The sequence below is a fragment of the Cricetulus griseus genome, chromosome 6 (genome assembly GCF_003668045.3).
Source record: "Cricetulus griseus strain 17A/GY chromosome 6, alternate assembly CriGri-PICRH-1.0, whole genome shotgun sequence".
Lineage (NCBI taxonomy): Eukaryota > Metazoa > Chordata > Mammalia > Rodentia > Cricetidae > Cricetulus > Cricetulus griseus.
In genome coordinates, this window is record NC_048599.1 from 143,035,917 (window position 1) to 143,062,003 (window position 26,087).

General features: G+C 48.3%; 1 protein-coding gene across 1 annotated transcript in view; it reads left to right on the plus strand.

The window, feature by feature from the left end:
• Nucleotides 1-8,425: 8,425 nt before the first annotated feature.
• Nucleotides 8,426-26,087, plus strand: part of LOC100758433 (hemicentin-2) — a 147,775-nt gene continuing 130,113 nt past the window's right edge. Inside the window, exon 1 of the mRNA XM_027423879.2 lies at nucleotides 8,426-8,684. Within this exon, the coding sequence (XP_027279680.1) occupies nucleotides 8,426-8,684 (259 nt within the window). The remainder of the gene's footprint in view (nucleotides 8,685-26,087) is intronic.

Below are 26,087 nucleotides of genomic sequence, written 5' to 3' on the forward strand. Positions count from 1 at the left end.
ACCATTCCACAGACACACTTCTGGGGAGGGATGGCTCTGGGGAGGGATGGTTCTGGGGAGGGATGCTTCTGGGGAGGGATGCTTCTGGGGAGGGATGCTTCTGGGGAGGGAATATTTCTGGGAATGGGATATTTCAGGGGTGGGGATGTGTGATAGCTGGTTTTGCATCAACTTGACACAAGTTAGAGTCACTGGAGAGGTGAGATTGGCAATTGAGAAAAGGCTTGAATAATATCAGGCTATACGCATGCCTGTAGGGCATTTTCTTAATTAGTGATTGATTGTGAGGGCAAAGTGTTAGGGGATGTCCTTCTGCATGCCTTGAATGTGTTTCTCTTATTGGTTGGTGAATAAAGCTGTTTCGGCCAATGGACAGGCAGGATTTAGCCAGGCAGGAAATACTAATGGATAGAGAAAGGTAGTAGGTAAAGTCAGGGAGATGACATGTAGATGCCTATGAAGCAAGAGACCCAAACTGGTAAGCCAAACCCACATGAGGAATACATAGATTAATAGAAATCGGTTAATAATTAAGATAGAGCTAGCCAAAAAGAAGCCTGAGTCATCAGCCAAACAGTGTATAACTAATACAAGCCTCTCTGTGTTTATCTGTGACTGAACAGATTTGGGACTGGGCGGGACAGAAACTTCCTTCAGCAGCAAAGCCCATTGGGTAGGGCCACTCCTGGGTTGGTGGTCCTGGGTTCTATAAGGAAGCAGGCTGAGCAAGCCATGGGGATCAAGTCAGGAAGCAGCATCCCTCCCTCAATGGCCTCTGCACCAGCTGCTGTTTCCAGGTTCCTGCTCTGCTTGAGTTTCTGTCCTGACTTCCTTCAGTGACGAACAGTGAGTGGTATGGAAGTGTGAATCTAATAAACCCTTTGTTCCCCAAGTTCCTTTGGTCATGGTAAACAGCAATAGTAACCCTAACCAAACAGGGTGCTTCTGGGATGGGAATGCTTTTAGCTGCACTTCACAGAGAACTCATTTCCAAAGGGAAATGCATGACAGGGACGCCATGGGTAAGAGCACCAAAGCTCTTTTCTTTTCATATGTTCTTTGGGCTGGCTTCCTCATGGTTTCAGATAGCTGCTCAGATCCTCAGATGTAGTCATTGCATCATTATGTGGAAGAAGAAATCTCTCTCTCTCTCTCTCTCTCTCTCTCTCTCTCTCTCTCTCTGTGTCTCTCTCTCAAATGTATTTATGTGTGTGTGTGTCTGTGTTTATGTGTCTGTGTGCTCTGTGTGCCTGTGGAGGCCAGAGAGGAGGTTAGATTCCTTGGAGCTAGAGTTAAGGCATTTGTGAGCCACTGATGCAGAGCGCTGGAATCCAAACTCCAGTCCTCACAATTAAACAACACACATTCTGAATCCCTGAGCCATGTACACCCTGTTTCTAGAAACTTTCTAATTTAGCCTTTAAACTGGCCTATCAGTCAGTCAGCCATCTCTGATTAGTTTTGTGTGTAGTGTGAGTTAGGGATTGGGACTCGTTATTTCTTTTTATAGACACACAACTGTTCCAATGTTGTAAGTTGGAAAAGCCTGTCTTCCTGTTGGCACCTTTTCAAAACCCAATTGATTACATGTGGGTCTTTCTAGACTCTTTAGTCATTCCTGTTGACCTCTGTCTAGGCCACACCTTCTGAATCACTGCTCCCTGGCCTGCTCCATGTACCTCTTCAGAGGACATCATGGCACATGGGCCTTCAGCCCCCGCAGACCAGAGCAGTGTCTACTGTCAATACCTAGACTATCCTCAAGGAGGGGTGGGGGACCACGGAGACCACCACTTGTCAGGATTTCCTATGGAGGGATCTAGGGTGGCTCTTCCTCATGTCACCCAAAAGGAGTGTAAGCACCTCGTCCAGAAAACTGAGAGAACTGAAAGCCAAGCTTTCTGGGAAGAGGAAGGGCAAGAGCTAAAATACAGTTTGGTGTGCATTTGTGTGTGTGTGTGTGTGTGTGTGTGTGTGTGTGTGTGTGCCTGCATATGTGTGTGTGTGTGTGTGTGTGCCTGCATGTGTATGTGCCTGTATGTGACTGTGTGTGTGTGTGTGTGTGTGTGTGTGTGTCCTGCATATGTGTGTGTGTGTGTGTGTGTGTGTCATGTGGTGTGTGTGTGTGTGGTGTATGTGTGTGTGTGGTGTGTATGTCTGTGTGGTGTGTGTGTGTGTGTGTGTGTGTGTGTGTGTGTGTGTGTGTGTGTGTGTGTGTGTGTGTGTGTGTGTATGTGGTGTGTGTGTGTGTGGTGTGTGTGTGTGCCTGTATGTGTATGTGCCTGTATGTGACTCTGTGTGTGTGTGTGTGTGTTGTGTGTGCCTGTGTGTATGTGCCTGTATGTGACTCTGTGGTGTGTGGTTGTGTGTGTGTGTGTGTGCCTGTGCCTGTATTTGTATGTGCCTGTATGTGACTCTGTGTGTGTGTGTGTGTGTGTGTGTGTGGTGTGTGTGTGTGTGCCTGCATGTGTATGTGCCTGTATGTGACTCTGTGTGTGTGTGTGTGTGTGTGTGTGTGTGTGGTGTGTGTGTGTGTATGTGTGTGTGCCTGTATGTGACTGTGTGTGTGTGTGTGTGTGTGTGTGTGTGTGTGTGTGTGTGTGTGTAGGCTGGAGGACAATCTTGGGTGTCATTCCTCAGAAGGTGTCCAACTTGTTTTGTGAGACAGTCTCTCACTGGGACATGACAGGTTGTCCAGGCTAGTATATCGGGCCAACGACAGCACCCAAGTTTCTACATCTTTCTGTTTCTCCATTCCTCCCAGTCCCAGATGACAAGTGTACATTCCCATACTCACTTTGTTATGTGAGTTGGGACTCAAACCCAGGTCCTGGTGCTTTGAAGCTGAGCCATCTTCCTAGCCTTTCCCATTTTATTTTTCGAGACAGGGTTTCTCTGTGTAGCTCTGGCTATCCTGGAACTCATTTTGTATACCAGGCTAGCCCCGAACTCACAGAGATCCACCTGCCTCTGCCTCCCAAGTTCTGAGATTACCACCACTTCCTGCTAGCCTTTCTGGTTTTTAATGGGGCAGGAGCCTTTCTCGAGAAGCAAAAGATGTGTAAAGATGTGTACAGAATTAAACTCTAGTTCATTGTGGATGTTGGTACCAACCTCCAATGACACCAGTGAAGGTGACAAAATGGCTTTAGATGACAGTGAGACTTGGTCAGGACACAGTCAGAACAAGTGAGCAATGACCTCCAAGAGGAGATACGCTCTTCTACCAGCAACTGCTGTTAAAGGCTGAGCAGCGCATGCGCTCTGTCCTGGAGACCCCGGAGCAGCTGGGCCAGGCCGGGTGGTGGGAGTGAGCCCTGGAGCGCTGTCTCTGGCCCAGTTTTCATTTGTTTGTTCTTGAAAACATGGGGATGGGCAACGGTTGCTGTGTCAAGTGGCTCAAATATTTCTTGGGATGGCTTCAAATCATTCCTGCAGTACATGTGACTTGGAGGCTGGTCCCACAGCGGGACTGGGCTCGGCAGTAAATCATTCAGGCCTGGCTGTGGGGCCATGGCTGTTACAGCCGGGACTCTGGCCGCCCCTCTTGTCCTCAGAAACTCTGTCCATTCTAGTCATCAGCTCCTCTGCCTTCCTGTGAGCCCTGTACCCTCATCCTGTAGGAGAGAGCAGGCCCAGGAATCTGCACTACCATCCTAGGAAAGAGCCGGCAGCGACCCCAGCTCCAGCCTCACAGCCGAATCCTCAGCCCCTCCCTGTTCAAAGTTACTCCAGTAAATCACGGGTGGGCTAGGTCTCCTACAGTCCGCGAAGGTGCAGAAATGTCTGAAGTGTGAGTCAGAGGTATCCCCTCTACCCTGGCAAGAGCATCCTGATCTCATGCCCTGGGGTCTGGGTTGGTTCTAGAAGCTCTGCCCACTGGGCTCCTATTGGAATCCTAACCCTGAATTTCCAGGACAGCCATAAGCTGCATCCCTGGTTTTCCCAAGAAGGCAGGAGCACATGCCAAGTCCTGCTTGATTCCAGAACTTTCTTTTTTGGAGCCTTGGTTTCCCTATCTGGAGGGGAGCAGTTGCCTGGCCTAGAGTCTGGTACTCAGTAAGGATTTGGCACATGATGCTCTCGATCTTTGAGGGACAGACCTGGCACCCTGGGTGTTGGTATTCAGGCATCTGTACTTGCCTGCCCTTGGGGTTCTGACAGGATATGTCCTCAGAGCAGCCAATCAGAGCACCACCTGTGCACATTCACTGTTTCCCTTTAAAAGGGCCCTGCCCACCTCCCATCTTTCTCTCTCTCCTCTCTCTCTCCCACCCTCCCATCCCTTTCCCTCCTTCCCTCCCTCTCTCCCCTCTGACAGTCTTTCTGCTCCCCTCTTTTCTCTCCTGCTGTTCCTGTCCCCAGAGGCCAGTCTCCCCTCCCCCCTTCCCATTCCCTTTCCCCTATAAAAAAAAAACAAACAAAAAACAACAACCCTCCACCTGAGCTCTGTCAGGCATCTTTCTGCGCCGCTTTTTAAATTACAACACTGGCCGGTCATTGGTGGCATACGCCTTTAATCCCAGCACTCGGGAGGCAGAGGCAGATGGATCTCTGTGAGTTTGAGGTCAGTCTGGTCTCCAGAGCGAGTGCCAGGATAGGCTCCAAAGCTACACAGAGAAACCCTGTCTGGAAAAAAAAAATTACAACACTGGGGAGGAGGGCCGGAAGGGGCAAGGTGAGCAGGGCAAGCCAGACTCAGTATGGGAGCCTTTAGCGATCAAGTTGGTAGACAGAGCAAGGAATATCTAATGACCCAAGTTCTTTTTTTTTTTTTTTTTTTTTTTAAGATTTTATTTATTTGTTATGTATACAGCATTCTGCTTCCATGTATATCTGCATGCCAGCAGAGGGCACCAGATCTCATAACGGATGGTTGTGAGCCACCATGTGGTTGCTGGAAATTGAACTCAGGACGTCTGGAAGAGCTCTTAACCTCTGAGCCATCTCTCCAGCCCGTGACCCAAGTTCTGATGCAGCCCCTTGGCTGCTCTCTGATTCCCCCTGGGGATGCAGGACATGTTACGAACCAGGGACAATGGTGTGTGCTCCCCTTAAGCAGCCCAGCACAGGAGTTCTCCTCAGCAAGCATGCGTTGTGTTAGGAAACAAACAACATTAAAATCATACCTTCTGAGGCAGAGGCAGGTGGATCTCTGTGAGTTCGAGGCCAGCCTACTCTACAGAGGGGATCCAGGACAGCCTCCAAAACAATACAGAGAAACCCTGTCTTGAAAAAAACAAAAACAAAACAAAACAAAAAATCATGCCTTCTGGAAATGGTGGGAAACCGTGGGCTCTCTTGAGTTTAAAGTACAGTTCCCCTGGGGGCTGGGGAGGTGGAGGAATGGAGCAGGTTGCTGTGGCTTGGCTGTGTTGTACTGGCATGCCACGGGTCTCCCTCATTTTGGTTCCACGGCTGTGGTTACATCCCTGGGGAAGCTCTGAGCACCTGGGACACCTGTGCTTGAGGCAGCCACCTGACCACCCTGGGTGAACAATGGGATTAGGATAAATGGAATGATGGCAGGTGGATGGCAAACGCCTGTCCAAGGTTTCCTTCCATGGGAACTGGGGGTGGGGGGGGGGCAAGCTGAAGATGGCTCTGAAGTTTTCTTTCTATCTCTAGGGGGAACCTGGTGGTCCTTGCAGAGTGCTGGGGTGACAAAAAACACTTCCGAGTATCTCATTATTTTCTCTTCCAACTCTTTAAAATTTTCTCTTTAGATTTATTCATTATATTTCATGTATGAGTGTTTTGCCTACATGTATGCGGCTCAGGTGCATGCTTGGTACACATGAAGATTAAAAGGAGGCATTGGATCCCCTTGAACTGGAGTTATGGATGATTGAACCACCATGTGGGTTATGGGAATCAAACTCAAATCCTCTGCAAGAGAAACCATGCTCTTAGCCACTGAGCCATCCCTCCAGTCCCTTCCCCTCTATTTTGAAGGGAGTGCCTCTCTGAAGGTCTCCAGGCAGCTTCAGAACTCAAATCTCAATTGGGGTAGGGTGACTCATAAAATATAACACAGGCACTTGTGAGGCTGAGAGAGAATCCTTGGGTTAAGGCCAGCTTGGGCTATATATTGAGACCCCACCCTGCCCCTGTGCACACCACAAAGCCACCAAGACTCAAGCCCTTGGTTCTTTCCACCCCTTGTACAGCATCAGCCTAAGGACAAGCTCCTTGATGTCTTTGGGTCCATTTCTGACCTCCTTGGAGAGATTTATGGCTTCGGGGCATCTACAAGGTCTCTCCGCTGAACTTCAGCCACTGTGAGCGGTCTGAGCATGTTAATAAGACCTGCTTGTTTCCCTGGTTAATATTCCAGTAACTCCCGATGCCTTTAGGTAAACCTCAGAAGAGTTGGGGGAAGTATGTAAGGTCCTCCAGGTTCTAGCCTTTGCCCCCTCCTCTGCCATCAGCTCTTTCAGTGCCACTGAGTGACCCACTGGCAGCCTCACCACTTTTCTTGCCTTTGCAATGCTGTTCCAGCTCTTCAATGCCCATCCTCTCATTTTCGCTGGCTTCTCAGATCGCTCCATGGCCTCCTCTGACCTCTTAGGCTCAGCCCCTCCTTCCTCTGAGCTCCCAGAGCTCTGGATAATTCTGCTGTTAGCACTTAGCTCACTGACTTAGAATTATTTGTTTACTCCTCCTCAGGACAGGGATCACACTCCTTTATCTTCCTGGATAAAGGACATCCTGGTCCCAACAGCACATCCTCGAGTACCTGGCATTCAGCTGAGGCTCAGCTAAAGTTTGCAGACTAAACGACCAAGTCCTCTGTCCTGTGCCTGAAATGTCACCATTTGGTTCTTGGTCCTGCTTGCTACCGCCTTCCCACAGCTGGGGCCTCTCTTCTCACTCCAACAGCTGATCCAGCCCTGCTCAGGCTCTGGGGGGTAATTGCAGCCTTCACCCAGAGACATTTAATAAGCCAGTTTGCACAAGTGCAGGAGACTCAACTTCCCATTGAACTTGGATGCAAACTCCACTCTTGAGCCTTGGGGTCCTGGCTTCTGCCATAGCCCATGAGACAGAAAGCTCTTCGAGAAACTACTCCCCTAGGTCTTTGACCATTATCTACACTCAGGTCTCTGAAATGTGTCCAGCTTGCCCCCTGCCTATGGGTAGGGCTCAGACCAAGCTGGCCTCGAACTCACAGAGATCCACCTGCCTCTTCCTCCCTAGTGCTGGGATTGAAGGCATGTGCCACCACCGCCTGGCTGCTTTCCTCTTTCAGTCAAGCAACATTTATTGAGTCCCCTCCCTGTGCCGGGGACTAGAGTATGATCAGAGTGGGGTGATGGGAACACCAAGGCATAGTCTCCACTCCAAGGGATCTTGGTCTGTAAGGGCAACAATCAGCAGGAGAGTACAACCTGGGAGAGTGGAGGACCTAGCCTGATGCTGGAGGGAGCATTCTGCCCAGCCAAGTGGTGGAGGAATACCCCCAAACAGTCTAGCCACACAGAGGACACCCCAACTCAGCCTGAATGTGGAGAGAACATCCCCACTTAGCCCAGAGGTGGAGGCAGCACCCTGACCCAGCTAGCTGGTAGAAAGCACTGTCAGGTAGATGATGGCCGAACCCAACCCAAGCAGCCACTTCTGAGTGTCCGAGGCCCTTCACATGCAGCCATGAGTCTGATTAGACAGGTGACCAGAGGAATGTGTGCCCAGTCCCCTGGGGGTCTCCATACGACCTGCAACAATGTCTTAGAATATTCAGAGGGAGGCAGCAGAACCCAAGGAATTTGGGGTCCTTCTATATATGGCTTCTGATGCTGCCTACACCTCTTAGTAAATGGGCTCTTCTCTTTTCGAGCCTCTGACCGCCTGTATCAAGTAGGTTTGGTCTTGGTATCGCCCCCCCCCCTTAGATTGCAGCAAGCTTCCAGAAAATAACTGTGGGATGCTGTGCCCTTGGTGGATGCCAGGCTTAGGTTTGTCGATTTTGACAAGAATAATTACAATGTCTGGGAGACTCAGAGCCCCTGGGTCCCTAGAATGCCCGGGTGGAGCTAGCAGTGAATGCAAGGCCTGCCAGAGGCAGGCTTGAACTGCTCGCGTGTTCTCTCCGCCCCCGCAGAAGGGCCTGCAGGTGTCAGTGGCTTCCCGCACCCTCATCCCTCGCGCTTGGCCGCGGCCCCACTTCCCTCCTGCCGTCTGCCCTGCGTCCTCCTCTAACCTCCGGGCTGGACCAAGCCAGCGCTGGGCTGGGAAAGTTTGAGTCACGCCGCGGGGCTGCTGGGGGGAGGGGTGCGGAGGCGGGGTGGGCGTTAGGAACCGCCTCGGGCTCCCACCAGGGGGACCCCGCCGCGCCCCTGTCCGGTGGACCCACTGGAGCGAGACAGCACTGCTACCTCTCACTGAGACCTGCGCGTCCCATCACTGCTGCAGCCTCCCGCTCAGCATGACGCCCGGCGCGCGGCTCCTGCCGCTGCTAGTGGCGGTCTCCACCGTAGTGGCGGTGGTCGCGTCTGAGGAGCCCACGACGGCGCTGTCCCCTGCCACAGGAGGCGTCACCCTGGCCTTCGTCTTCGATGTCACCGGCTCCATGTGGGATGATCTGATGCAGGTGATCGACGGCGCCTCGCGCATTCTGGAGCGCAGCCTGAGCAGCCGCAGCCGGGTCATCACCAACTATGCGCTGGTGCCTTTCCACGATCCAGGTAGCTCCCTGTGCAGTCTTCGAGGTCGGCCCCCATCCACCACCCTGCGCGCGCCCTGGCTTCCCAGTGCACCTGGCCCTCTGTGGGGAGTCTGAGCGCCTTCTAGCACATTCGCGCTACCGAGCCACACCCTCTCCTGCATCCCCTAAGTTGGCATTGTTGAGTTTCTAGCAGGCGACCTCACCTTTCTGAGTATCACCTTCCATCTGTGAAATGAGAAAACTTGTTGAGATGTTAGCAGCATGCTCCATGAGCCTGTGCAATTTTTGTTTCTGGATCTTCCTTCCTTCCTTCCTTCCTTCCTTCCTTCCTTCCTTCCTTCCTTCTTTCCTTCTTTCCTTCTTTCCTTCTTTCCTTCCTCTCCTTCTTTCCTTTCACTTTTGAGGCAGGATCTCATAGAGCCCAGGCGTTCTCAAATTTGCTATGTTGTGGAGGAAGACCCTGAACTTCTGATCCTCCCGCCTCAACTTCTAGCGTGCTGGGATCACAGACCTGCACCAACACATCCCCTTATCCAGTGTTGGGGATGGAACTTGGGGCTCCACACACGCTAGGCAAGCACTCTGTGGCTGCTGAGAATTGAACCTAGGTCCTTTGGAAAAACAGCCAATGCTCCTGTTGAGCCATCTCTCCAGCCCCAATATTTTTTTTAATAAAAAAAATTTCAAACTTACACAAAAGTAGGAGAGAAGTAGGGATTTGAGCTCCTCTACACTCCTGCCTTGCTCCTGAGAGTTATATTTCATTGTTCTCTTTAAAGCCTGTTGCTTTGTCTGTCCACATGTCTATACAGGCTAACTCTGAAGACAGATTCCATGCCGTGCTGACAGTAGAGTGCTTGAGGAGGCACACCAAGCTGTGGAGATGTGTCAAGTCTCTCAGGGGCACATTTGTCAATCACAGAATCTTCCAGGGGCTTGACTCCCCTCCACCCCCCAGTCTTCAGGCTCTGGTCTCTAAAGCTTTGCCCTCTGCTCTGTGGGGCTCCCCAGCTGAAAGCCTCGGAACCAGGGCTCAAGGAAAGGACTCCTGGAATCCCAAAAGGGATAGTGAGATTGGATGCGCTGAGAACATAGACCAGCCTCTATCTCCCCAACTCTCTCTCCCCCACTTTCTGTTTGGCCTTGGTCTTCTAAAGGCATTATTACACTGCAGGGAGGGGGTAGGGCTTAGATACGACACAGTCCACCCACTAATCTTCAAGATGGAGTGACTAAGACCCAGGGTTTCCTGAAGCCACCTGCTGGATGGATGATACTGTTACTGTGCTTGTTTCTAAAATACTTGGCTCCCATTGCAGGATGGGATAGCAGGTTTTTTGTTTGTTTGTTTGTTTTGAGACAGATAGTGTCTTGAGCCCAGAACGGGGCTTCTGAAGGCTATCCTTGCTGTACCTTCCTGGCCACAAACTTCAGATGCCCTCTGGGCACTGAGTGGGTGTGTGGCCCGCCAACCTTCAAGGCTCAGCCCTGAATTCACTCCTCCTTTCCTCCCATTCTTTGTTCTTTATCTCTTTCCTTCCTCTTTTTCTTTTCATGTTTTTCTCTGTGCTTCCTCTTATTTCTTTATTTCTAATTTTTAAGCATTTATTTGTGTGTGCATAAGCACACGCCATGGCATGTGTGTGGAGTTCAGAGGACAAGTTGCAGGAGACAGTTTTCTTCTTCCCGTCTGTGAGCTCCAGAGTTGGCAAGTACCTTCACTCACCAAGCTGTCTTGCCAGACCTCTGTACTTCACTTTAAATCCATTAATTTTTAAATGGTGCTCATCTTTTAAAAAAATTGGCAGTAAAATACAAGTCCAACTTCTCATCAAAATGAAGTTTACCTCAGATGTAAAGGAAATTTTCCAATTGAAAATGGCCCTCCAGCTGCCAGGAAATGAAAACTTGCAATGCCACTTGCTTAAAAAAGAATAGTAGTCATCATTAAAAGCAAACATACATACAAAGTTCCACAGACCGTTTGTCCTGCTCCCCCAGCTTTGAAGGGACTGGGATGCTCTAGAGAGGACCTAGATGCCCTAGTGAGGACCTAGGTGCTTTAGAGAGGACCAGGAATACTCTAGGGAGGACCTCTATGCTCTAGAGAGGACCAGAGATGCTCTAGAGACATCTAGCTGATTTTGAAAGGACATATGGATTTTTTTGTTTGTTTAACACCCTGGAAGCTTTGTCATAACCACACCATTTCTGGTGCAGAGGGGGCGGGCATCTGTAAACACTGGGGTAGACAAGAGTGTAATTGCAAAGAAAGCTGGACTCCAAATTTGGATGTGTAGTTGCAATGTACTTTTCTACATGCAACCTTGTTTTTCTTTGGAGTTGAGGTTTCTACTATGCATTAGAAGGCACAAGCATTTATTCTTACAATTTTATGTTCAATTTTACAACATGGAAATAATTTTAGGAAGGACATGGCCTCAGGAGGTGAAGAAGGGGGCTGTTTCTGCTTGAATCTGCCGAACATGTGCCCTCATCTGGGCACCTCACTTTAAAAAATTAAATTATATGTATTTATTTATTATTTGTATACATGTGTCCATATGGACGTCAAAGGACAACTGGCTGAAATCAACGGTCTCTTCACCATGAGGTCCTCAGGATTGATGCAAACACTTTTACCTGTCGAGTCATCTCACTGGCCCCTCACTACTTTTTTTTATAAGCAAAACAAACAAACAAACAAACATACAAACCCCCAAACAACAATAAATACAACAAAAAACCAACCAACCAACCTTCCCCCAAACCCAACCTCCTCCCAGGCGACCCAAACCATCATCCCTAAAGCTACCCCCAGGTTCCATTAGGGGAAGATCTCAGAGATCTATAAGTGAGAGGGAGCTAGGAGTTATACTGCAGCCTAGTGGGGGCAGTTTGGGGGTGCAGAATATGACATGTGCTCTGGGCATGGTGGCTGAGGAAGGAGGATTGAAAGTTCAAGCCCAACTTCAAGATACTGTCTCAAAATGAGGAGTGGAGGGAGAGTCACTGAGGTATAACACCTGGCCATCACTCAGCGTCATGGGAGAGGAGAGGACACCGAGGGGACACTGAACGACTGGGGAAGCAGTGTTACAGGAAGGAACATTGGATGCTCCTGCTAGGGACATACTGGGAACAAATGATTTCCTGGGGTGAATGGCTGGCTGGGTGAGGGCTGGAGGGCAGTGTGACATGTGGGGACAAGTGTGTGTGTGAGTTCTGCAGCTCTCCTGATGGAAATGGGATGAGGTGGGTCAGGCTGCAGCCAACCCTGCTGCCTGCTGCCTGCTGCCTGCTGCCTGTTGCCTGCTTCCTGTAGCTGCCAAGGGCTGGGAGGCCCTGAATTGCCTTGTATGGGCTTAGAGCGCTGTGTCCTGACCAGGCATTGCAGCTGGGTTCCCATTGTATCTGCTGAATCAGCAAATGGAATGCCCTTCAGTAGGGGATGAACTTGAGATACAGGGGTTTCTGATCTGCCCCCAGCTCTGTGGGAGCCACGGCAGTGGATGTGGAGGGGGTGTGGAGAGGTTGTGGAAGGGGTCGCAGGGGGTGTGCATGGGGTGTGCAGTGCCTCATTGGTGCTTCTAGGTATGCACAGCCTTGGAAACAAAGAAAGACTTAAGCTTTGGAAATAGCTTTAGTATGTCTTTCATTGCAAAAAGCAGGGCCAGCGAGATAGCTCAGTGGGTAAATGTGCTTGCTGACAAGCTTGACTGCTTAAGTTTGAGCCACAGAACCCAGATGGGGGAAGTAGAGAACTGACTCCCAAAAGTTGCCCTCTGACCTCCATGCCTGTGCCCCCCAATAAATAAATGAAGAAGGGGCTGAGAGATGGCGCAGTAGTTAAGAGCAGACCCAGGTTTAATTCTCAGCACTCATGTGGAGACTCACAACTGGAGTCTGTAGCTCCAGAGGTTCAGAAACCGCAGGTTTTAAAAATCATAACCGGGTGTGGTTTCAAAAGCCTGTAGTCCCTAGGACCCGGAAGGCAGTGAGGCAGAGGCAGGAGAATCGATTTAGAGAATAGCCAAACTACATAGCGAGTCCTACTTCAAGTGAACAAACAAAAAAATGAGGCACACTGGACAATGTCCAGAGAGAATAGTGACAGATTTTCTGTCGCATTTGACTGGAAATGTAGATAGTTTTTCCGATTCCCTCCAGTAAATGATACAAACCCCCCATTCCCGGGGTGACATTGTCTGTGGCTTTGACCAGCTTTGCTGCAGTCGAATTCCTAGGTCACTTTTTACATTGGAGGTGGGTGGTGGCTCTTTAAGTCTATGTAATGTTCTGGGCATTTGAGGACCACTCTTATCAATCTGCCCCCCCCAGGGGGGAGGCTTTTGTTTGCATAGCTCACTCCTCCCCGCCTTCCCTCTTTCCCCCTGTGATTTTCTCTATGCATTGTCATTTCACTGTTGATTCTTTTTTGGGGTTGGGGGAGCAAACAGTTTTCTTCCTAAATCACTTGATGACATTGTGTTGGTGGTGTAAACAACTTGTTTAGTATTCAACTCCCCTGGGGGCGGGGAAAGTGATGGATGGAGCCCATGACACTGAAACGCCCTTCCACCGAGCTGTGTCCCTGCCCACTGGTTAGTGTATTTTCTGGTCAGTTACCTTTCCATATTGCTCGTGAGTCCTGGGGTTTGAAGGTCTTCAATATTTGTACAGAGAAATCTACGGACTTTTTTCTTCTTCGTGTTTTTTTTTTTTCTTTTTTCTTTTTTTTAATTTCACTTGCAGACTTACAATGATGCTTTTTTTTATTTTTCCATCATAAAATTAGATTTAATTGTTTTGTTTTTATTTTCTTGGCATTAAATCCCTTTACCTGTAATTAAAAATGAATTGGCCTACAGTGTAAAATATCTAATATAGAACCAGGTGATGATGACACATGCCTTTAATCCCAGCACTCAGGAGGCAGAGGCAGGTGGATCTCTGTGAGTCTGAGGACAGTTTATTCTACTGAGCAAGTTCAGGACAGCCAGAGTTATTATTCAGAAAAACTCTGCTCAAAAAACAAACAAAACCCTAATATAAACTAAATACAATTATTAAGAATAATTACTTATTTCGGTTCATCTTATAAAACTACCCTTGTGGGTTGGAGAGATGGCTCAGAGGTTAAGAGCACTGGTTGCTCTTCTAAAGTTTCTGAGTTCAATTCCCAGCGACCACATTGTGTCTCACAACCATCTGTAATGAGATCTGGTGTCCTCTTCTGGCCTGCAGGGATACAGGCAGACAGAAAACTGTACATAATAAATAAATCTTAAAAAAAATAAACAAAAAACAACCATGGTTGCTCTGTGCCTGCGTCACATGGGGTCTGAACTCCGGCCCTCGTGTTTGGAGGCAGCCACATCACTGACTGAGCCACCTCCTCACACATCTCCTTTCTTTTTCATCACTTGGCTTTTGCTTTGTTCCCAGATTACCTAACAGAGTAGGAATATGTCTGGTTTTCCATTCTTTCTGTCATACTGTGATTCTTGTGCCAAGAACACACTATTTTAATTATTAGTCTTCTGGGTTATTATGACAATGATTCTTTGTTTTCTGGGACGGGGTCTCGCTATGTAGCTCCGTCTAGCCTGAAACTCATAGTGATTGACCAGCCTCTGCCACCAGAGTGCTGGTATTAAAGGCGTGTACCATTATGTCTGTCTTTTGTTTGTTGGTTTCTTTTGCTTTTTGAGATGGGCCTTATGTAGCCCAATTTGGCCTGTGACTTGCTATCTAGCCCAGGGTGGCCTAGAACTTAGCCTTTAACTGTTGACCTCCTGTCTCTACCTCCCAAGGCATTTGCCGCTGTGTTCCACTACTTTTTCCTTATATTTATTTATTTATTTATTTATTTATTTTGGTTTTTCGAGACAGGGTTTCTCTGTGGCTTTTGAGGCTGTCCTGGAACTAACTCTTGTAGACCAGGCTGGTCTTGAACTCACAGAGATCTGCCTGCCTCTGCCTCCCTAGTGCTGTGATTAAAGGTATGTACCACCACCGCCCCGCTCCTATTTTTGTTTTTGAGCTAGTTTTGCTATGCAGCCCAGGCCGACCTTGAACTCACGATCTCTCTGCTCAGCTTCCCACCCAGTTTTATGTTCTCTTCTTCTTTTTAAAAAAAAATTATGTATTTTTATTTTATTTATTTATTTGGTTTTTCGAGACAGGGTTTTTCTGTGGCTTTGGAGGTTGTCCTGGAACTTGCCTGTAGACCAGGATAATTTTATTTTATGAGCATTGGTGTTTTGCATGTGTGTGTCTGTGTGTGTGCATCAGATCCCCTGGAAATGGAGACAGTTGTAAGCTGCCATGTGGTTGCTGGGAATTGAACCCAAGTCCTCTGGAAGAGCAGCCAGCATTCTTAACCACTGAGCCATCTCTGCAGCCCCTTACTTACCAATTTATGATGAAGTTATGTATGTTGCTTAGCATGGAAGTGCAGGGTTTTTTTTTGTTTGTTTGTTTTGCTTGGTTTTTTTTTGTTTTTTTTTTTTTCTGTTTTGGTTCTACTCCAAGACTACTTGGTTTTTTTCATGGCTCAGACCCTTCAGGCTTTCCTCCTTGGAAGCTCACTTGCTTGGCTTCTATGTTCCCAGCTATATTCCTGGTGCAGCACAGGGGAGGTTTTAAAACATTGTTCTTATTTACTGATACATTTATAACTTTGATACAAAGTCTCATATAATCCAGACTGGGCTTGAATTTGCTGTATAGCTGAGAGTGACCTTGAACATCTGATTCTTGGGCCTCCCCTCCCTGAGTGCTGGGATCACAGGTGTGAACCAAATCACCTTATGCCACTCTGGAATGGAACCCAGGGCTCAGTGCCTGCTCAACAAGTGCTCTGCTAACCAGGCCACAGCCCCAAGCCCTACATTGTTAACTTTTGAACACTCCTGGGCACTGAAAGATGCTGCTGGTACACATTGTATAGAACTAGCTGTTTTCCCGAGGATTCCTGGTTGCTTTTGTTTGGGAATGGTGTGGCCAGTCCGGCTCTGGTGCTAAATGTGGTGTGGTTGCTTAGAGGTCACCACTTCTGAACTCCCTTCATGACAGAGCCAGTAGATCTGAGCATCCAGAACTTGCATGTGCTTCTATCAGTATTTCTAATTTAAATGTTTTTAGTCAGCAGACATGTGCCACGTGTGCACATGGAGGTCAGAGGACAACTTGCAGAAGTCAGTTCTACCATGTGGGTCCCATGGGTCCAACTCAGGTTCTAAGCCTCGGCAGCAAGCACCTCTATTTCCGGAGCCATCCTGCTGGCCACAGTGTTTCTAGATATAACCATCTTGTGATAGTTAATCTTGACTGTCAGTTTGACTGGATGAAGAAACACCTCAGGCATTAATGAGGCACACTCGTGTTATGCTTATGAGGGGGTTTCCAGAGAGGATAGACTGAGGTGGGGGAGGACCACCCTAAATGCAGGCATCAAGCCCTTTCAGTGGAGGATCCCAGCTGAATAAAAAGGGGAGGAGAAGGGAGCCCGCGGAAGCTGGTGCATCATGCGTGTTTCCTGCCTGCTACTTAGACACAAGGCTTCCTAGTACTCGCTCCCCACACTCAACTTTACCATTTCCCCCCAGCACTTGGAGCATAGCCTCTTAACCATGGGTCCAAATGCACCCCCTTCTGCTATGTATCTCATCACAGCACAGGAAGGATGCCCAACACACAGCCATGGCCTCCAAGCAGAGCTTGCCTCATACTGCTTCTCCAGCACTAAATCATTACCACATGCACGGTTGTAACGTCTTCCCATGTAGAGCCCGGCCGCACACGTGGCTTATCTCTAACCTCCCGTTCCAACGCTGACAAACCTGGCTTCCCGCATCTGTCCGCCATCCCTTTACTTCATTGTTCCATTCCAGCAAGGACAGGCATGGGTTCAGAATCGTTAACTTCTAACCCTGTGGGAAATGGCCTTATTAACTAAGGCCTGATTTATTCTCCTTTGTCATCTAGACCCCTTTTCTAGAGTGACTTAAACCAATCTCTTCCCCTATTTTTAAACTTCATTTCATTTTGTTGTTTTTATGGTGCTAGAGATGGAACCCAGAACCAAGCTCTTGTTTCTTATTGTTTTGAAACAGAGTTTCATGTAGCCCCGGCTCCCTATGTTCCCAAGGGTGATCTTGAACTCCTGATTCCTCTGCCTTCACTTTCCAAGTGCTGGGATTGCAGGGTGCACTACCATGTGGATCCTCGGGCATTCTAAGCACTTATTCCGTTGCTTAGCAACATCCCATCCCTTTATAGTCTTCATTTTCAAACTATGCTGAAGTATTTATTCTTTCAGATGAAATATTAGGTAACAGAAAACCTCTGTTAACTTTTTAAAAAAATTCAGCTGTGGGCTGGAGGGACGGCTCAGAAGTTAAGAACATTGGCCGTTTTTTCAGCCCAAGTTTGGTTCCAGCATCTACTCTGGGTAACCGACAACTGCCTGAGCTCCCACTGCACATGAGTGTGCACCACACACACACACACACACACACACACAAATACAAGTCAGGTGTGATGATGCACACTTTTAATCCCAGTGTGCAGGAGGCAGAGGCAGGTGGACATCTGTGAGTTTGAGTCCAGCCTGGTCTACATAGCAAATTCTAGGCCAGCCAAGTCTATATAGTGATATCCTGTCACATAAATAAATAAATAAATTTAATTAAATTAAAATCTTCTAAAAATTGACTGTGATTTTTCTCAAAATTTTATTAATTCTTGAATTTAGCTATAATTATCATTTGAAGGAATCCACCTGTCCCCCAAGTCCTACTCCTGCTTGTCCCCTGCTTCCATTTGCCAGGCTCTATGTTTTTTCTACAAAGTCCTCCAATTCAGTTAAGATTTTTTTTTTGAGACAGGGTTTCTCTGTGTAGCTTTGGAGCCTGTCCTGGAACTCACTCTGCAGACCAGGCTGGCCTTGAACTCACAGACATCCTCCTGTCTCTGCCTTCCGAGTGCTGGGATTAAAGGTGTGGCCAGGATGCTTTTATCCATCATATTTCATTTTAAAAGTCCGTATTTCTAGAATGTTGGGGAGCAATTTATTTTCATACATTTATTACCTTTGAAACTTTTTTACTGAAGGCATGTGTGCACATACATGCACATGCATGCATTCATGCACATGTGTGAATGTGTGTGTGAGCATGTGTATGGATGCCTGTGTGTGTGTGTGTGTGTGTGTGTGTGTGTGTGTGTGTGTGTGTGAGCATGTGTATGGATGCCTGTGTGTGTGTGTGCATATGTATGCATGTGTGTGTGTGTGTGTGTGTGTAGGTCAGAGGTTGATGCTTAGTATGTTCCTTGGTCTTCCTCCACCTTGTTTTTGGGGACAAAGTCTCTCCCTGGACCTGGAGCTTCCAATTAGGCTAGGCGGGCTAGCCAGAGAGCCCTAGTGGTCCTCCTGTCTTCACTTCCCAGTGCGGGGGTTCTGGACACACACCAGTGCAGCTGGTGTTTACATGTGTGCTGGCATCTGAACTCAGGTCCTTACTTGTGCAGCCAGCATTTTACTACTGAGCCCAAGCCCTCAAGATGTTTCTTTAAACTAAGCTTTGGTGGTATCTTTCTTCCTGGGCTGACGCACAGCCTGAACAGGTTCTAGCCTTTGGTGGTGTCCTGGTTTCCTGGGTTGACACACAGCCTCATCTCCTTCCTCCCCAGCTACCACTTTTCTCCAGTGTTCACCTTGTAAGCCCGGCCATGCAGAACGATGTCAAAGCTATGCAGTGGCCAAAGGCATCTTGTCTTGTTTCTGGTTTTATGTCATTGACAGGTGGATTCTTTGACAGGTTGGTTGTTTCTTGGTGCTGGGAATCAAATCCAGGGCTTTATGTGCTAAACACATATCCAACCACTGAGATAGAGCCGTGGTCCTAGGATGCTGGCTCTTGGTTTGAAGGTTTTTGTTTTGTTTTGTTGTTGCTGTTTTGTTTATTTTTAAATCATTGGGTGAAGGATGGCAGTTTTATTTTTAACACCCCAAGCCAAAAAGCACAAAAACTTAACCAGAAGAAAAACCTAAATAAATAAGAAGCAAAAACAAATATAAAGAAAAAAATCCAATGATAGAGTTGAGGGTGCTGCTCAGTCGGTAGAGTTTGGTCCTTAGGTGGGAGTGGAGATCCACAGCTCTGTAATCCCAGCACTTGGGATCTGGAAGAGGCAGGATCAGAGATTCCAGGTCATCTTCCACTATACAGGGAGTTTGAGGCCAGCCTGGGCTACACAAGACCCTGTCTCAAGACCCCCACACACACACACAAATCCTCCGTGGAGTTTGAGAATGGGTACTGATTTTCAGGTAAATTCCCAGCTTTTGTTGTGATGTTGCTAGGTTCTGTTTCCTGTTGACCCACATATGCAGTCTCTTCCTTGTGTCTGGTTCCTACATTCCTTGCTTTAGTCCTGTGGTCATGGTGGCTATTCTCTCTAATGCTAAGCTGGCTTCTCACTCGATTACGTGTGCAGGAGTTTTGCATTTGGGTTAATCTGTTCAAACCATCCAGGAAGCTCTTCCTTTCTGCTCTTTCTCAAGCTTTGGCTCAGTGTTCAACTCTTCCAGTTAATAATCTGTTTCCTTCAAACACTGCCAGACTGGGACTGGGGTTGGAGCACAGAGTTAGAGCACAGGCCCTGGGCTCCACTGCAGCACCCAGCTCCAAACCCAAAGAAGCAAAATAAATATACATTTATAATACACTGTTCAAGAAATGCAAACTTTAATATCCACCCAGGCCGTGTGTGTGTGTGTGTGTGTGTGTGTGTGTGTGTGTGTGTGTGTGTGTGTGACTAGGTGTGCATGTATATGTGCATGTGTGTAACACATATATAGCCAACTTACACACAAATACCCCTTTTAAAAACATTTATTTGTGTGTGTGATTCCATGAATGTGGAGGTCAGAGGAAAATTTTTAGGAGTCCATTTCCCCCTTCACCATGTGGGTCCTGGGAGTTAAGTTCAGGTCATCAGGCTTGGTGATAAACACATTTACCCCCTGAACCATCTCAGTTGCTTTCATATATATACACAACCTTAATTTTCAAAGTGCTCACTTTAAAATATACCTATATTCATTTTTATTTTATGTGTGTATGTCTGCTTATCTATATGTGCTACATATACATGCTGTGCCCACAGAGGCCAGAAGAGGCTGTTAGAACCCCCTGAACTGGAGTTTTCAGTGGTTGTGAGGCACCATGAGAGTGACAGGGACCGAACCTAGGTCCCCTGTAAAAGAAACGAGGGTTCTTATGCTGAGCCACCTCTCCAGCCCCTATGGAGGGTTTAAAATACCCCACCCCAGTGAGTGCTAGATTATGGCCACCTTTCCATGTTGGGACATTCCCTTTGTCTACATTGTTTTTTACGGCTATAGAAGACACCTCAGGAGACATTATCTTAATTTTTTGCCCATCCCCTACTGTGCAAAGCTGGCTCCTTTCTGTCTCTGTAGCAGACACACATGCACTGGAATGTGTCTGCAGGACGCATTCCTGGAAATGAAACTGCTCTGTGGAAGTGGCCCCTGCCTTTTACGTTTTGATCAGCATGGAAAACTTTCCTGAATACTGCCCTGCCCAGGACACATTGGGAGACTGCGTTTATCACATCCTGACCTGCATCTCTGTCTGTTCAGTGTGCTATAAGGGCTTCATGCTATGTTGAAGGTGCCCTGTGTTAATTTGCATATGTCTGACTGTTGGCCAATTTAGAATCTTCCAGAGTCTCCCTTGCCTTTGGTCTCCAGGTATGCTGCCACCCTGAAGGAGGAGTTTTGTGTTGGCTGCACTGGACTCATGCTGCAGTCCTCAGAGCTGCTCATAGACAACTTTTTAGCATGCACGAGAGCAACCAGTATACATGTATGTGTGGAGGTCTTTACTGCCTCCCTTCACCCTGATTTTGTGATTACCTCCCAGCCTGAGGAGCTTCAGTCCCTCAGTTGGACAGTTCTCCCTCACTTAATGTAAAGGCGTTTACCCCCTTAGCCCAGGAGTACCCCCCCTCAGCCTTGGGGTTTCCTTCCCTTAGGCTGGGAGGTCTTTACCTCCTTAGCCCGGGGTTTTTCCCTGCTTATCACAGCGGTCTTCATTCCCTTAGTGTTGTGTTCTTTCCCCTATAGCAGGAGAGTCCTCATTCCTTCAGCCCACAGGTCCCCAGCCCTTAGCCAGAGGGTTCTCACTCCTTGGTGCTCTCCGGGGAGACTGGAGACCAAGTACCTGTGGGGCTCAGTTACATCAGGCTGTTTCCCATCACCCTGTCACAGTCATATACTGGGGAAGTGAATCTTGAATGTATCCTGGGGACTGCTGGCTCATATCACATCAGTGGCCAGGAGTGGCTTGACTGGGCCAGACAGTTCCTTGTCAAGGGGTTTCCGGCCCGAGTCTTTGCAGGGGAGGGAAGTTGGGAGAAGGAGAGGTGGGGCCTGGATGTCTGGGGGTTGCCAGTGGAAAGGGATGATGGGTCTGACAGTGGAGGCCCCCAGAGGTGTGGGGTGTGGAATTAGCTCAGCCTCCTAGGCCCAACCTTACTCAATAGGTAAGGCTAGAATGATTACCTAAGCCAGGCAGGTGCCAGCTTGCCATGGTCCTCAGTGAAGTCAGAAAGGCCCAGAATCCCACACTCTTGGTGGCAGTTGCTCCTGAAATGGCACTGCTGAGTTGCAGTGCCAGCTGGGTGGAGAAGGATCAGACAGACTGGGAATAGCACCCTGGGTAGAGGGAATAGCAGAAACAGAATCTCCAATGCCAGCAGGACCATGGTTCAGCACACACCGAATGAACAGCAGCAACTAAGCCAAGATCCAGGGAGTAGTCAAGAAAAGAAGCCCTGGCAGGGGCCTCTGAGGAGCTTCTGAACTCCTGGGGAGGAGGGAGCTCTTTGGATAGGGCCACCAGTTTAATGGGTTTGTCTCATTGTGTCTGTCTTTGGAGATATCTTCAAAGGTGTCATCTTGGTTCAGGCTCAGGAAGTGACGGAATCCCAGCAGCCTACATGCCACTGTCTCCAGCCTCTGCCTCCTAGAGATGGGATAGCTAAGACCTGGAGTGGGTGGGCATGGTGGTGGCGGGTAGGGAATTCTGTTGAGGTTACTCTGTGTGTGTGTGTGTGTGTGTGTGTGTGTGTGTGTGTGTGTGTGTGTGTGTTGAGAATTGGCTATGGGACTCAAGTGCTACTTGACTATGGGAAAGGAAGGATCTGGGAAGAGTCCTTGACAAGAGGAGGAGATATTGTTACAGATGAACTCTGGGGGCCCAGCCACAGTCCTGACTATTTGCACTGGGACCTGAAGGGCCAGACAAGGGCTGGCAAAGCACTTGGACTTTTCTAACCTTGTGTACTCTACACATGTCCCAGAGAGTTCTGGGTTCACTGTTCTTCATTTTCATGTGGATACAGATGAGCCTGGCTCAGGCTTCTGGGACTGTATGCAGGAGGCTGGGTGAGGGGAGTCACGGTCACAGGCTTAATCATTCCCACGGCCAGTGTGCCCAGCTTTAAGGGGTTGCACGCTACATCTGCCCAGCTGTTTGGCAAATGTCCTCCTTCAGTCACGAACCTCACTCCCCTCCAGGAGCAATGAGGCCCAGGAAATGAGCAGAGAACATCTGCAGCCTCTATCTTGGTTGACAGCTTGGAGCTGGGGTCAGAATGACCCAGATTCCAGCCCCATCTTTACTAATGCCCGCCCATAATGCCTTGGTCAGTTCACTCCCTGGACTCAACAGTAGATTTTATTGTGCTAGGGATATGGCTCAGTGGGTAGGGTGCTTACCCTGAATGCTCAAAGCCCTGGGTTCCACCTAACACTGAACAAGCTGAGTGAGATGGTGTATACCTGTATTCCAGCAACTCAGGAGGTAGAAACAGCAGGATCAGAATTCAATTGGCTATATAAAAGTTCTAGGGGAGCCTGGGCTACATGAGACTTTGTCTCTCTCAAAAAAAATCTCACCTCCAGTAACAATAGACTCATGCCTGTCAACACCATTTCCATGGCCTGTCCCACCCCAAAGCTGATTTATGGAAACTTTAATTCTTCCATGTGGTAATGTGGAGCCCAAGGGAGGAGTTTAGGTCATGAGGCTGCACTTTCAGGAATGGGTTGGTAGTGTTTTTTTTTCTGGACTGAGTTAGTTCTTCTGCGATGAGCCTGCCCTCATGCTCTCCAGTTTGCTCACTTCCCCTTCTGCCATATGACACCCCCAGGGCCCTCTGCAGGTGCTGTATCATAGTCTTGGACCCATTACCCTCCAGAACTGTGAGCAGAAACAAACCTTTCTTCTGGATAAACCAGCTAGTATCAGGTGTTGTCAGGTGTTATGTGACAGCAACAGGAAAATGAACTGACACAAAGCAGCAATAGCAGCCTCACTTGGAGGCTGGCTATGTCAGGAAGGGTCACCTCTAGGATTTTTTGTTTGTTTTGTTCTTTTCTTTGTCCAGAGCCAGCTTTTCCAGATAGGGTAAACTAGGGAGAGGAGGGACCCAGTAACACACACGCACGCACGCACGCACGCACGCACGCACGCACGCACGCACGTAACTCTCAGAGTGACAAACCTGATATCCTGCTCTGTCTGGCCCTGTACTCAGGTCCTGCTGGAAGCTGGGTATTGGCCCAGTGGGGACACAGGCAGCCTTCCCTGACGATGGCCTGCCATGCATCCACCCCCTGAGCAGCTGGCGGGTGATCTCTGAGTCTTCAGCCCCTTCCTGGCGTCTTAGCTGATCTTGCCTTGGGACTGAGGACTAGGGAAGAAGTGTGGAATCTATTGAGATGCATCCATACATTTGATCATTTGGGGCAGGAGGAGGCCAGACAAGAGACAGCTGCTTTGGGGTGACATGTTCTCCCAGAGGAGGCTGTCTTAGGATTTCTACCTCTGTGAAGAGACACCATGACCATGGCAACTCTTATAAAGGCAAACATTTAATGCGGTGGCTGGCTTACAGTCCATTATCATCACAGTGGGACATGGTGGTGTGTAAGCAGACATGGTGCTGGAGAAATAGTTGAGAGTTCTATATCTTTCAGGCAACAGGAAGTGGGCTGTCTCACTGGGCAGTATCTTGAGCATATATGATACCTCAAAGCCTGCTTCCATAGTGATGTACTTCCTGCAACAAGACCATACACATTCCACAAGGCCACATCTCCTAATAGTGCCACTCCCTTTGGGGGCCATTTTCTTTCAAACCACCACAGAGACCCTCTCTCCCAGGATGGACTCTCCCAGAACCTAGGTGGTGGGAGGCTGAGCATTAGATGTTGGGTCCAGGAAGCTCAACCCTCAGCCAGGAGCTGCCCAGGTTATCAGAGTCTTGTTCCAGTAACGTGCTTAAAAACAACTGGGGCTGGAGCGACAGGTCAGTAGTTAAGAGGTCTTGCAGAGGGACCAAGCTTGGCTCTCTGTACCACATGGTGGCTCACAGCTGTCTGTAACTGCAGCTCTAGGGGATCTGACGCCCTCTTCTGGTTTCTGCAGGCACTTGCATACATGTGGCATATACACACACAGGCATACATACACATAAATAATAATGTCTTTAAATGGACTGAGAAGATGGCTCAGTAGGTGGAAGTGCTTGCTATGTGGTGTTCGGGTTCCCAGTACCCAGGTAAATTCCAGGTGAGTGGCAGCCCACCTGCAATCTCAGGGCACAGGAGACAGAGGCGTCCCTGCAGCCACCTGGCTAGACTAGCTGAGTAGGAGAGCTCTGAGTTCAACAGAGATCCGACCTTGATATATAAGGTAGAGAGCAATTGAAGAATCCACCTGATGTCAACTTCTGAACTCCACATACATGTATACATATGAGTACCCACACACATGTGAATATGCTTACACATGCATGCACACCATACACACACACAGGCAAAGAGAGAACATTATTTTTAAAAAAGAATGACATAAAACATTCAAAGATAAAGAAAAGCCAAAGAGGAGAGCTTGAGTGTTCGGTGACTGATATTCAATCTTGCCATGTAGAGCAACAAAAAACCAAACCCTCTAGCTATTTCCATCCTTCTAAGGAAGGAAGGGTGATTATCCAGGACCTGTCATCTTTATCTATTCACCCATCCATTATCCATCTCTCCCTTCATCTGCCATCTGTCAATCCATCCATGCGTCCATGCATCTATTCTTATCTAATATCTATCTATCCATCCTTCCACCTTTCTACCATCTATTTACTTATCTATCTATAATCTGTCTGTCTGTCCGTCTGTATTTTAAATACCGTGGGCTATTATCTGGCACAGAAACAACCAGGGTCTGGGCAATGGTTCAGGGACAAAATGTTACCACACAAGCATGACCACTGAGGCTGTTAAAATATATTAAATCCACAGATAACAGAATGTGTGAATCTCAGCTGTGTGCTCTCAACAGACAACACACCATGGAACCCACACTCCTTTCAGGGTCTAGGCCACTGCGCCATCCCCCAGCTGACCCCTCTGCCTTCTTCAAGCTCCTCTGATCCACAGACAACTTCTCTTCATGGTGCACTCCCACGTCTGGCTTCTTTCTCATGCTTCCTTCATGTGAGACCCTCCCACACTCTTACCTGATGGTTTCATCTGTTTTCTTGCTGAGTTTGGGAACTGATCACTAGTTCCTCAGTATCTACAGCTTCACTTCCCATACTCCAGTTCCCAACAATCCACCAAGAGCCAAGAAAATTCTAGAAACCACTCCCTAGTTTTAGACATCATACCACCCTGAGCAGAAGGATGGAGCCTTACAACACCCTTCTTTGTCTTCCCCAGGAAGTGAGTAATGCATTTTGCATAGTATCCACGTTGTATATGCTGCCTGCCTGTATGTTACTTTTTAGCCATTAGACTCTGTACTCAACCAAGATGGACTCTGTTTGTCTGGCAGTTACTAGGGTTCAAGAACTCTGCCACCAGCTTGGAGCCATTGTGAATAGGACTGTTAGGTACCTGAGCTCTGTGAGCACAAGTGTTTTCACTTGCTTAAATAGCTATGAGCAGAAACTTAAATAGCTTAAATAGCTTTCAGAAACTTGAGTTCTCTTCTGAAGTGCAGTGACTTTGAGTTCCCTCAGCCTTGGAGGGGCATCCCCCTGCCCCACATCCCTGTTCATATCCAGTGTGTGGTTCTGCTGCTTTTCCCAGAAAGATGGACTTTCTGGGAAGCTTTGAGCTTACTGCTTGGCTGCAGGCTGACTGTTTGCTGGGTGTTCCAGAATGGAGCAACTGTTTCCTATTCAGTTTGTTTTCCCAGCATCCCTTATCCTCCAGGAGTAGGAATGGATGGAATGGCAGGGTGGGGATTTCTTAGAGGGGGCTTGAGACCACTTTTGGAATGGAGAATGGATTTGCCCTTGGCCTTTCTGTGCTCTG